The sequence below is a fragment of the Marmota flaviventris genome, chromosome 4, assembly GCF_047511675.1.
Source record: "Marmota flaviventris isolate mMarFla1 chromosome 4, mMarFla1.hap1, whole genome shotgun sequence".
NCBI lineage: Eukaryota > Metazoa > Chordata > Mammalia > Rodentia > Sciuridae > Marmota > Marmota flaviventris.
In genome coordinates, this window is record NC_092501.1 from 76,234,958 (window position 1) to 76,248,880 (window position 13,923).

The window sequence follows — 13,923 nt, forward strand, 5'->3', positions numbered from 1 at the left end:
CCCTCCTTGGTTCCAAGAAGTTAGTCAAACCTTTCTGTTTGTCAACTCAGTGGCTTCTACGTTACATGCCTATCCACAACTCTGCCAGAAAACCACGGTATGTCAGCTCCTCATTACTGTAATAAAATACCTGAAGCAATTAACTTATAAAGAGAAAGGGTTTATTTATTTATCTCATAATTTGTATGTTCCAATCCAAGATTGGGCAACCCTATTGACTTGGCCCTCTGATAAGTATGGCAGATGGTAACAGCAGAAGCACATGTTGGAGCAAGTCTCATGTCATCAACAGGAAGCAGAAAGAGAAAGAGGAAAGAAGGAAGAGACTGAGTGATCAGGGGTTCCCACAATCCCTTTGAGGGGCACTCAACATCCTAAGGATCTCTTGTTAAGTCTCTTAAATGTCCACAGCACTTCCTAATACTGCCACACTTGGGACAAAAGTTTTACTTGTGAACTTTTGGGGGATACTCATATAAATAGCAGCTACCACAGCCCTAAATCCTCAGAGTAGTGGAAGATAGAAGGCAAACAAGCTTGGAGGATAGAGACAAAGATGGCCAAGTAGCATAGGGACACGTTGGGATGCCAAGAGAGAGGGCAGTGCTTCATATGATGTCACCAAACTTCTGACCTTGAGAGATAGGAAAAATTTGATAATGCTGGGATGCATATTCTACCAGTACCACAGGATAGGGGTGCCCAGCCAGCTATAAACAATTTAAGGAATGTGAAAAATCTTACCCCAGAATTGAAGAGTAAAATTCATATCTGCTTTTGTGATGTGTGTAGCAACATCACCTACCAACTCTTAGTTAGGGTGTGGAATATGGCTACCTAGTGTGCTTGGGCTGCTGTAACAAAAACAACATAGACCAAGTGGCTTATAAATTGAACAGGAATTTATTGCTCACAATTCTGGAAGCTGGAAGGTCTAATATCAAGGTGCCAGCAGACTCAGTGTCTGATGAGGGTCCAGTTCCTGGTTCATAGATGGCTCTTTCTGGCTGTGTCCTCATGGAGTACTGGGCCGCTGGTGTTCTGAGGTCTCTTTTATAAGGACACTAATTCCAACCTCCCAAAGGCTCTGCCTCTTCATACTGTCACCTTGGGGGTTAGGGTCTTAACATGAATTTGGGGGGCATGGATATTCAGACCACAGCAGTGACTGAGAGAGCTTAGGCAGACCATGAGTCTAAGTGGCTTCACTCCCATCGGCATAGGAGACTGGAAGGAAGAGGTGACAGAGGATCTCACCTCCAAAAGGACTCTGGGAAACCAGTCTGGTGACACTTAAGAACTGTCACATTAATCAACTATAAGTTGTCGCCTCTATAAATCATCTTTGTTGATTTGAATGGCTGAAAAGCAACTTGTATGTACATGAATTTTTACCAAGACTAACTCCATCTTAAAAGTTTATTTTTAATAACATTAGTTCTATCTTTAAAAGGAGAGTCGGTGGAAGATGTTTTGTTGTGTTGCTTCATAACTGTACAGCTTCTCAAAATGCCTCCCTTGCTTGTGAATAGTGGAGTCACAATTACATTAATAATCATTACATTTGAGGTCACTTTATTCATTGCATTCAAGTTACCACCTGGTATAGCAGAAGTTCCTTGTGGAGTTGGGGTGGGCAGGCAGGGATGACCTACAGGTGTAGATACCTCAGAGTTATAACCTTGACCTCTCCACCACTTAATTGCCCTGAAATACTGAGCATATCAGTTCATGTTGTGGACCCCAAAGTCCACTGCTACAAAATAAGGAGAAGACTATAAATCTAAAGTCCTTTTCAATTCCAAGTGTCTACTGCATTTTGGGATGGGACATTTTCCTCTGTCAAGTGGATTTTACAGAAATTATGGGTCAGACCAATAAGCCAGAAAAAGACAAGCGTGCACACCATTTGACAGATACCAAAACCCTCCTGAAAAACCAATTTGATATTTGGCAGGGGGTGAGGCCAGAACAAGTATTTCTTTCATTCATTTGTGCATTCTTTCATTCACTCATCCAACAAATGTCTTTTGAATACCCACTGTGTGCCTACATTGTTCTAGACAATGGGAATGCAACAGTGAACAAGACAGAAAAAAAAAAAAAAAAAAAGGTCAGTCCTTTCATACCAATGACAGAAGCCACAATAAACAAGATAAATCAGTATACTACTTAGTATTCAAGATAGTGGAAAATGCTCAAAAGAAGGTCAATGAGAGGGTGGGGGGAATGTGTAGCAAGGTTAATTTTAAATTTGAGGCAAGGAATCTAGGCTTAACCCTAAGTTCTGATTACTGAATCACCCACAATCCCCTGGGACCATGCTGGGCTGAGCAGACCTGTGGCGGACTGGAAAGGACAGAAGCTCAGACTCAGGGATCTTGGGTCTTATCTACACTGCTACTCCACAGCAGTGGTCTTAGGAAAGCCTCAAACCCTTTTGAGCTTAGTTTCTTTCTCCAGTAAGATGGACATTCAGTATCCACATCTTGCACTGTTTTGGGGATGACATGGTAGAAGGATGCCAAGTATCTAGTATGCATCTCACCCTGAGCCCCTGAGTTCCTCTTTCCTGCTCTACCTGGGGCAGCAGGGAAGGGCGGCTCCTGCAGCATCAGCCCCCTTCTGCACATGAGATGTACTTTATTTTTCCCTTTTCCCATACTCACAGTGTGAAGACCCACAGTGCGGGTGGTAGATTGAACTACTACTGGCCCTCATTCTTCACCTCCTGTGGAGGGAAGTCCATCCATTTCCTTGTTGCAGCTTTATTGTGTATTTTTCCAGTCCTCCACTTTGGATCTGGCCATCTGGCCATGTGACTTGCATTGTTCAGGGGAAGTAAGAAGGCAAATGCTTGAGAGGTGTCTCTGCATCTAGACTTGCACTCTCATGCTCTTGGCATCACTATGAGAGAGGTTAGTTCTGGGCAGCCCATCTGCCCTAGAAGAAAAAAAAGCATGGACTTGAATTGATCCTGAGACCTAGAGCCATGCCCAGCTGAGCCTGCATTACCCTGGTCTCCCTATTGACACACGGCTGAGAAGTAGATGCCTGTGCTAGTGTGGCCCTGAGATTTAATTGATAACAAAGCTGATTAGTGCAGACAGTGAGCATAACCTCATGTACTAGGTGCCCAGTCTGCCAGACAATGAGGAGACTGCTGTTTACACCTTCCTTGTGACTCTGACAACATCCATAAGACAAAGGGCTTATTGCCTCCATTTTATAGATGAGAAAACCGAGGCTCAGCAGATTGAAGGAACATGGCTAAGGTGTCAGCTCACAGATGATAGAGTCCAGATTGAATGCACATTTGCCTGACTGCAAAGCTGATGTGTGCACCAAACATGTTTCCATGCAGATAAACAGGCAGAACCAGAAGCAGCCCACTCCCTGTGCCAATGGTCCCATCAGCCCGTATGAGCAAAGTGCATCCTTTTATTTCATGACTTCATTTCTTGCAAGATACATCACAAGTTCTGGTCTGTTTTTTCCAAATTACAACAGAGCTGCAGTATTGTGATGGCCTTGAGGCAGGCCAGGGAGCTTCCTCTGTCTCATCACTGAGTTAGGTTTGCTCCTCTGCCACCTGTTAACTGTGAGAAGTCATGTGCCTGGAGAGATGGTGGCGCTCCCGAAAATACTCACGGCAAACAGGGCAGATGAGGGCCTCTTCCCTGCGCTTCTTAGAATGTGGGTCAGGTCCCACATGCTCCTTTTTGTGGTGGGATCGCATATGGAAGACCAGGTCAGAGGTCAGGCGAAAGGAGAGGCTGCACTTGGCACACCAGTTCTGGGTGGAGAAGCCCAGGGAGGTGATTGTGGGTGGCAGGAGGGCCCGTGAGGCTGTAGAAGATGTGGGTACCTGGGCCTGGGTATGCTCCAGCCACAGCACAGGGGCACCCTGGAAAGTGCTGCAGAGCAGAGCATTCTGTGACAATGTGTGCAAGTTCCAGAAATCACCAACCACAAGCTTGGAAGTTGACATTCGACCCCAACAAGGGATATCTAGAGTACTGAAAAATCCTGAGAGCTCCATTAGGGAGTCTGCAGATTCACCTGCTCGGAAGATGGAGGTTGGCCCAGGCCTCTCTGCTCGGCGCTTGGTGGGTTTGCTGAAGGCGCTCCTCTGCTCACCTCGGGTTGTGCCAGGCCACACAGAGGAGACTGTGTTGCCCACTGGGGCCCTGGGAACATCTTGGCTATGCTGCTGAGGGTCGGGATGGGCTGAAGTATCTTTGTGCTCCTTCTCCTGGTCACCCCCTAGTCTCTCATGGAGCTGTGGCATGTCCATGAAAGCACTCTGCCTCTCTTCCCCATGTGCCTTCCTGGGCAGTGGCTTGCCCAGTCTGGGTTTGTCTGGTACTGTTGGCACAGCCAACTCAGCACTACCCACAACCAGGCCACCAGTGCTTGTGGCAGTAATGGAGCCCAAGTGGTTTGCTTTCTCAAGCAGCACCTGCTTGTGACCCAAGCTCTGCTCAGGATCACTAATCCCCCATCTGTTTTCAGCTGAAGTGCTCAGAGGAGCCTCTTTCCCAGCAGCCATGATGATCAGCAGGGGCTGGGCAGGCTGGGCAAGGTGGACACTCCAGCAGCCATCAGTCTTCAGGGCTTTGGGGTTTTGAAGGCCTGGTCTTCCCAGAAGGAGTCAGGAGATTGGAGAATTGCCAGTGATGAGTAGGCCAAACACACTCAGCCCCTGGGGCTCTACGAGAGAGGAAGCAACAGGAAGTGAGACTGGCAGTGGTCATTCACCACATTATGCAGGCTGATGGCAGACAAGCCACCTGATTCCTGGGACCCCCACCACTGTTTATGAAATGGGAGAAGTGGCCATACCACCCCTGAGGATAGGATAGGATAGAATAGGAGAAGGGAGGGGAGGGGAGGGGAGGGGAGGGGAGGGGAGGGGAGGGGAGGAGAGGAGAGGAGAGGAGGAACTCCGATGATCTCAGGCTCCAGAGCTCACCATTCAGCAGCAGCTGGAAAGCACCCAGAACAGAACAGCAGACTCCTGGCATAAATGGCTACTGGTAATTGACCACAGGAAGGCTGATAATTGGAGAGGCTCTAGGTAAAGGGAAGGGAGCCTGCTCTAGAGGCAGAAGCTCCAGGGTTTTCTGGATCCTCTATCAACAAACAAACCCAGCATGAGGAAGCTGCATACCATCAGGTCCTATTCCAAACCCAGCTCCCTCAACTCTGAATGTCAAGGGCCCAGGGGAGGCCACAGCATCAGAAGGTCACAGCATTGGAGGACTGTGGACCTCGGAGTTCTTGTTCCTCACTCCATCCCTTTCTCTGCCTGCTCTAACTTTGACCCTCTATTCCTCAGGCTGCCAGCTGGGTCTGTTTATCTTGCTTCACAGTCTGCCAGGCAAGGTGCCCCTTGTCCACCTCACAGACCCTTCCTGCTTCTGGTTGGCTTTCTTAAATTTTCTCTGAACCAGTTTCTTATTAGATCACATGTCTCTACTACTTCCCCCATTCTCGTCCTAGCACCATGTGAATAGGTGGTATCCATGATCACCCGAACAGTGGCTGCCTCTCAGTTCTATGTGTTCTTGCCCAGTCAAGCTCCCTAGAATGATTGAAATGCCTCTCCTCTTCTGCAGCACCTAATCATGCCTTCACAGGACAGGTACTCAGGAAACTTTTGCTGAATGAATAAATGAAGTGACAGGGAATGGGTTTAGCAGACGTTAAAAGTTTACTTTGTCCTCACAAAGGGTGTGCTCCACAGTTCAGGCAAAGGCAGAAGTCACTATTGGCAGCATAAAGACTTCCTTTACTTTCCATGTCTGACGTAAGATCAAAAGATGAGGTCCCACGAAGGGTGTTTAGCTCTGTCCCATTCTCTCATCTCTTGTTGCCCTTGGTCTTGTACCTCCAGTGAGAACCTGTCCAGTGTCAGCTAATTGATGTGACTGGAAAAAATGCTGAATCGCCTTTGGGTGTTGAGAGTGACTGTGAGGGTGAGGGCCACAGAAATTGCTCAGCCTGAAAGCAACCTTTCTTCAGGTGCTTGATTGTTCACACTCTGACCAGAGCTAAATGAAGGAGACGAGGGGTCAGAGCTGCCTAACGAGAGAATAAAACAAAGATGTTCACTGCAATATTATTCATAATGGCAAAAAACAACAACCAAATAAATGCCTGATTACAAAGACATGGTCAATAAATTATGATGTACAAACACGATGAAACACGCTACTTTGGAAAGTGACATTTACTAGTCTTATGATTTAATGATAAAGAAAAAACAGGACCAAAGATTGTATATTTGGTGCAATCTAGTCTGTGCAAAAAAAAAAAGAAAACAAAAACAAAGGAGGAAAAACTCCTAGAAGGAAATAATAAGAAATAGTATACAGAATAACTACAAGTTTTATTTTTTATTGATTCATTATTTTATTCATTCACTGAGAGCCTCCTGCATACTGGCTTGTACTAGGGGCTGTGGTGACAGTGGTGACAAGGAAGCTGTGTTGGTTAGAGAGGACGGAGACCAGTGCCCAGGGAAGGGGTGGGAGAAGAGGGGAGGGAAGCCAGAATAAAGTGGACCAGACTGTTTTTATAAATAAATGATTCATTTTAAAACTATGACTGTAAAACTACACATTTTTTACTAAAAAGAAACGTACTATAATGTTAAGAACTAAAAAACACATTTGTGGTATTTCTGCCAACAACAGAACATATGTACAAAGTGGTTCTATGAGATTTTGTCCCTTAGTGATGGCATGGTCATCCCAGTTGGTATAACTTCACTCTGGGATGTTCATACCAATGACAAAATCACCTGATGATGCATTTCTCAGAATGTATACTGTCACTAAGTGAAGAATGACTGTATATTGTAGAGCAAAACAATATACGCCATGGTGACCTTAGTATAAAGATGCTTTAGTCAGCTTTTTGTTGCTGTGACTAAAATATCTGACATAAACAACTTAAACAAGAAAAAGTTTATTTTGGCATATGGTTTCTGAGGATTCAGTCCATGATCAGCTGACTCCATTGTTTTGGGCCTGAGGTGAGTCAGGACACTATGACGGATAAGTGTGGTGGATGAAAGCTGCTCAGCTCATGGAATTCCTGGAAGCAGAGGGAGAGGAAGAAGCCAGGGACAAAGTATACTCCCTAAGGACATGTTCCCAAGGACCCAGTCCCTTCAACCAGGTCTCACCTTCCATAGCACCCAGTACCTTCCAGTGGTCCATTTAGTTATCAGTGGATTAACAGGTCAGAGTTCTCATGATTCAATCACTCCCACAATGCCCCCACCTGTGGACATTGCTGTACTGGGGACCAAGTCTTGGACACAGGAACTGTGGGATTACATTTTCAGATCCAAATATAACAAATGAAATTTGGAGGAATTATTTTTTTCGATTTTCTAATATTTTAAAACTATGCTGGTCTCATTTTAACCTTTTGTTTTATTAAACTGTCAACCATGTTGAAGGGGGCTGTGTCCTTTCCTGCTTGTTTTGGGCCAGAATTCTATCCTGGTATATTTGCAGCCCAGAAAAGATATTTTGACTTCAAGGGAAATATTTTCCTATCTGCTCTGAAACCACCTTTGAGGTAAGCTTCCCTCCCATTCCTTATTCTCCCTTGGGAAGGAGGAGCACTCTAGAGTGCACTGGCTGGAATCTCCTGGAAGCTAAGGGACCTCAGAGCCAAGGCAGTTGGTATAGGTGGATGGCTGTATGTTGTAGCAGTTTTGGGGTCTGTTTATGCTGCCCAGAGAAATTTCACCTTAGCTAAACTGGGCCTAGGAACTGAACAGGCATCCAATCCTTGGAACCACAGAAACAAAAGGAGAGTTTTAGAGGAAAAAGAAAAAAAAATGCCCAAGAAATCTTTGCAAATGAAATCAGAGGTCAGAGGCCTGGGAAAGCCCCCTTCTTAGAACAGATCAGATAAAGAAAAAAAATACCAAAGGTATCAGGAGAGTCCTACCACGTTGGCCTCTATGCCTGAACTATTCAGTGTGCCCTGAGCTCAGGAAGTGACTACCTTTTCTCAGCTCTAAAAATGGGGACACATAGTTTTGCAGCAGAACAGAATGACAGCTATCAGGATACTTCATGATATAAATATATAAGTCACCGTTTATCAGCTGCATGTGACCCATGCCAGAGGCTTAATGCACTTGATTTCATTTAATTTTCACAGCAACCACATGAAGGAGGTTGCATGTCTCAATTCAAGTGCCTTTATCTCCAACCTGCCACATTCCATCTCACAAAAACCCATCATGGTGTTCCAGCTTTTCAGACCTTGTAGATCTGGACACCTGCAAGAACTGGTTTAGGTATCCTGCAACTTCATGCTTAATTGATTCCACCCTCCAAATCTTCAGAAGAGGAAGGAAGAAAAGGAGGATGAGGAAGAAAAGAAGGATATGAATCTACAATAATAAATAGAAAGCGAAAAGAAAAGATCCATCTTTGGATTTTGTCCACATCTCCCTGATGCCTAACACCTGTCAGATGAACACTGCAGATGTGAGATCTCATCTCCAGATCATGCTATATCTTAGCCAGAGGGTTCTTTGGGCCAGGAGCCTTGCCAACTCACAAAGTGTTTAGTGCTTATTTGCTCTTCTTTCCTGTGGATATGTGCCACTATATCCTATGCACCTGCAAGATCATTCTCTGTCCAGATGTTCCCTAGGCAGAATAGAGCTGCTCCTTCCTCTTTCTCGTCCCATACACACCAGCTGTCCTAAGCAGTGATGGATCTATGTGGTCGTTGTTCTCCGTGTCCTCAGCCTAATATGAAAAGTGCCTTTGTTATTCTCATCTCTCCTCAATAGCCTCAGCTCATCTTGGGCTCTGTGCCCTTAGACTCTTTATTGGTCCTTGTCACTCCATCATTGAGCGTGTCCTAAGAAAGGACTCTTCTTTGCATCCTTGGTTCTTTTCACTCTGACTCCAACAAGACTTCCCTCTGAATTGTACAGATATCATTCAGAACCACCCTATGTTCTTCATATTTGAAAGACTCATTGAATTCCAAGGCTCCCCAACCACTTTCAGAGTGCTTAGAACATGGGATCAAGAAGTGATGTTCTTGGACACTTTCTGACACTGAGCTCCCCAAGTTTGCAGGGGTGGGTATCTTTCCATGCCTGTTCTTTCCTACCATGGTGAATACTTGCTTCTAAAGCTCCCAATCCTCCTAGGCATCCAACCATTGTGCTCCTACTGATACATGCTGCAAAGGGTGCATTATGGTGAATAAAGACTCGCCCAGCCCACAGTGGGGAAAGCATGTGCTTGTTACCCAGCTCTGGATAGACTATTTTAACATTTGGGAAGCTCTGGCCACATTCTTTCACATGACCTTGCTATCTATGCCTTAGCTGGGAGTTCTAACTAACTGTTAAGCTCTATATCCACAGAGATCAAATGCATGGGCTCTAGGGCCAGAAGGCCTGGACTCCAATCAGGCTCTAGCCTGTGACCTTAGCAGGGTGCTCATCTTCTCAATGCCTTTGTTTCCTCACCTGTAAAAAGGATCACCTTGGTGCCCTCTTCACTGAATTGTTGTAAAGACTAGATGGATCAATATATTTAAAGTTCTAAAGAGCTTGGTTCAACACACAGTATGGAGATATGTTATGATTCCATTGAGTAACAGAAATGTGGCTGTGATGTGACAAAAGTTAAAGTCATTTCATGGCCACATTCCTATTTCTTTCAGTTCTCAAGGTCTAGTATACAACGGTGTTTAAAGAATGGCCAAATGGCCTGCACATTCTTCTCCTTCCCCTCGATAAACAATTGAATAGCCTTGTTTGCCTGAAATTTGTAAAGGTACTCTCCTGCTCATATCAACTGGCCAACCCTAAGTGCTCTCAGCTCAAGCATGAAAAACAGGCCCGATTTAGTGACATCATGTATACTTCCAGGCTCCTCTTTGTTGAGTCTGCTTTTCTCTTTAGCTAAAAGAAACAATAGCAGATAAATCTTCTGTGCTTCTAATCCTTTGGTGTCTCTAGTCTCTGGAGAGACTTCTCAGACCCTTTTGGAAGATTCCAGAGGATAGGTAGGCATAAAATTCTTCTGCATAGGGACTGTGAGTTCATGGGTTTTACTAAGAAGGCAATATGCATGTGTCTTGTGCCGCAGATTTTGTGCCCAGCATCTCCCTGGCCTTGGTACCCTGAGAAAATTAAAAATAAAGAGTTGTTCCAGCTTTTCTGGTATTGGCTGGTGGTGCCAGAGTTGGAGAGAAGAGGGCTTCCAGCCCAGCCCCCAGAGATCCCACATTCAGGTATGGATGGACCACTCTAAGAAGCAATGCCTGCTGGGCTCAAGCAAAGCCAAGTGCAGGATTGTCAGGATACAGCCAGTCCCAGGTCCACAGTGAGGATGGACTTGGTGCCAACACAACTTGGTCATGTGGACCCACATAAGAGTACATGTGATCTCATCACCCACTCAAGTGCCCAAGAGTTTGCAGAAGTAGAGCTAATGAAAACAGAGGATAAAGACAGTGCTTCAAAGAGGGCACTGCTCTGTGAGTGTTTCAAATATGAAATAGTGTTTCAAAGATGGCCAGAAACTAACATAAGATGCAGCATTCTAACAAACATCACCGACTGGCAAACAAGTGGGACTAGCTGGAGCAACAGTACAGATATAACAAACACCTAAGCACTCAGGTTCCAGGAGATAACTTGGGTTGCAGGCTGAGCCTGGCCACTTACTAGTTGCTGGATCTTGAACAACCAGTCTGGGCTTCAGTCTCCTTAGAAGTAAATCAGGATGGGGCCATCTTCACTTCAGGGTGTTCCTGATTGGATCAAGCAGAACTCTGCAGGAGCAGTAGCTAGAGCCCCCAAACTGGCAGCTGTGATTAAAATTAAAAAAGAAATGCAGATCCTGCTGGGGTAAAGTCCACGGGTTATACTTAGGATTGCTTGGTTAGAACCTCTCACATGCCAGCAACAGCATCATCTTAGAAAGAACGACGACATTCTTACAGAGATACAGATTATTTAATAAAAGAAAATAAGCAGTGATGGATCTATGTGGTCCTTGTTTTAAAGCATTAAAGCTTAAGGCTTAGCTTTGCATTTTTTAAGCTGGTGTGATTATCTTTTTTTTTTTTAAATATAAAGTTGTCACCTCTTTGATTTCTGAAAAAGATTCTGCTAAGCAAAGCAGACATGTGATTCTAAATCATTTAAAAAACATTTCAATCACTGCCCCCATTAGAAATTCTGATTCAGTGGAGATCACTAGTTTGGTTACTTAAAAGGCAATTGAACTCTTCAGTCCAGAGAAGTCTCCCAAATCAAAGTTTCATGCATATGCCTATGAATTTGTCAAACATTCTGTGACATAAACTGAGAAAATTCTAAGCACTCTGAAATCCTCCTCCATCCTATTTAATTTCTGCTCATTTCTGTGTGATTTTCCTATTGCCAAATTTCCAGTTCTGTGTAAAAAGAAAAGTAAAATTAGCTAAATTATCCTTAAAGATCACAATAAAGTATAATTAGAGTAAATTATTTCTAAGAAGATTTAGTTGGCAATTAACCTCTTAAAACAAACAAGGGTTCTTTTATGACATGATATATGTATCGTGTGTGTTTGAATATATAACATATATCATAAAATATTAAAAATGAAATTGTGTCTCTGAAGAAATTAAAATTTTTAGCAAGAAACAAAAAAAATGGCTTCAACATCCATTACTTCTACTGTTTTCTCCAAAAATGAATCAGATTTGCTTTTTTAGATTCTTTATTTGTTATCCTTCATATTAGCATAAAATAGTGTCCCTTTGGTTCTTCTATCAAATGTACATAAAAACATTAACATCAACCGCCACAATTATTGTTATAAAATGTCTAATGTCTCAATTGGCAGCATTGATGTCACTTAATGGCTTTACACCAGCAGCACTGACAAACATTTAGTTTAGAAATTTACTATTTCTTTCTTATTTCCATTCCCACCCAAAGGCTTCAAGGACACAGCCCTGGCTCCCATTGTCTTTCCACCATCCAGCTCTGAAACCCAACCCATATTTCCCCCCAACCTGGCACTGCAAAACTTGCCCAGAAGGCAGGCAGTGGGTGACATTGTCCCCAAATGATGCTGCAAGAATTAGCTTCCTGGTGTGCTTGCTGTCTGTGCCTATTAGTGAAGAAAACATGTCAAGAAAAGGATTTTTTTCAGCGTCCTGTCCCTAAAATCAGGTATTTTCTTTCCACTCACCCTAAAGCTCAAGAGACTTGAAATTTGATAATTTATGTATTTTTCCCTTGACAGACACTAAACAAGTTACATGTCCAGATCTTTGAAAATAATCTGTTGGAGAAAAAATCTGGAACTGATATGCATGCCTCTTATCCCAGCGTCCAGCAGAAGCCTGGCTGAGAATAACAGAGTAACACACCCGATAAATGGAGTAAAGTGTGCATGGATGGATGGATGGATGGATGGATGGAAGAAATGCAGCCTCAAAGTCAACATAGGATAAAATCAAAGACAGAATTCTTGTGCGAAGGAAAGAAGTGGGGAAGAGGGAGAGGGAAGGAAGTGGGGAAGAGAGAGAAAACAGAATAGGAGGGCAGGGGAAATAGCCAAGAAAGAAGAGAGAGAAAAAAAAGTGTGAGAGAGACACAGGAAGAGACACTGAGAAGAGAAAGAAGAGAAGATGGGACCCAGAGAGAATTCGGGAGAGGAGGAGGGAGCTTACTACAGAGGTACATTGGTAAGGGAAAACCCCGCCAGGCAGTCAAAGGCAGGACTCAAGAATTATGCTCCGGGTAAGAGCAAAGACAGGGAGATGCTTCCCGCCCGCCTGTCGTCTCACCTAGTCTCTCCAGAAGCAATGGTCAGGGGTTCCAGGCGCCAGGTACCGGTCCGGGCGCTGGGTGCACGGCTCTGAACTTGGACCCGGAGCCCTCGGGATTGCAGGGGGCCCCGCCTTCCCGGGCGGCTCTCGTCTCTGGGGCGGGACCTCTGCGTCCCTCGGCCCTCTGTGTCCCTACCCAGTGTTAACAAGACGGCCTTTCAGGTGGGCGGAGCCTGGCGCAACTGGACGACCGGACTGGGAACCCAACTTGCCAGAACTGGGCTTGCCACCCTTCAGCACTGCAGCGACCATTCCTCTTTGGTGGTTCGGATGCGGTGATCCCGGCCCGCCGACTCCTCAGGCTCGGGTCAGTGCTGGGTTCCGGAGCCTGCTGGACGCGCAGGGGAGTTCTTGTCCACAGCCATGGCTTTCAGAGGGATCGCCCCATTTCCTGCGGCTCTTTAGCCAAGCGCCCAGACCATTCCATTCTTGGATTCGCGCCGCCTGGGCTACTGCTGTTGTGCCGGCAAGGCGATATGTCCAGTGCCTACGCCAGGACTCCGTCAGCGCCCTCCGGGATCCCCTTCTTCATCAGCGAACGTTGGCCACAGGAGCCACTTCTCCGCAGAGTCCTGGGGAATCTTCCAGTTCTTCAGCTGCCTTTCCCTCTGTCTTATGCGAGTCTCTCCAGTTGTGGAATGGTCGCACTGTGCCAGATTGGGGCGAGTTCCACGACCACAGAGTATCTAGAAGTGTCCGGAGGTGCAATGGCTGTGGCTGGTGGTTTGGGGTGAGAAAGAAAGGGATGCGCACTGCCTGGAATGGCCTTGAATGAGTGCCGGGGCTTGAATGACAAGGACTTCTCCCCCTGTAGTGGAGATGTGGGGAGGTGAGGGAAGAGTCTTAAGAAAACAGAGTGCTCGATTGCAGTCAGCTATATATGGATCCTGATTTGAGGATAGGGTGCATATTCTCCTTTTGGGAAAGGGAGAATCCTTGAAACTACCCTGAGTCCCTGCTCCCTCATTCATTCACATATAAATGTTCTCATGCCGGCGGGTAGTTGGGGATGTACAGATATAAGGTAAG

General features: G+C 45.3%; 1 protein-coding gene across 1 annotated transcript in view; it reads right to left on the minus strand.

The window, feature by feature from the left end:
• Positions 1 to 3,595: 3,595 nt before the first annotated feature.
• Znf488 (zinc finger protein 488) overlaps positions 3,596 to 13,923 on the minus strand; it is a 44,308-nt gene continuing 33,980 nt past the window's right edge. The window contains exon 2 of the mRNA XM_071611727.1: positions 3,596 to 4,640. Coding sequence (XP_071467828.1) covers positions 3,596 to 4,640 — 1,045 coding nt within the window. The remainder of the gene's footprint in view (positions 4,641 to 13,923) is intronic.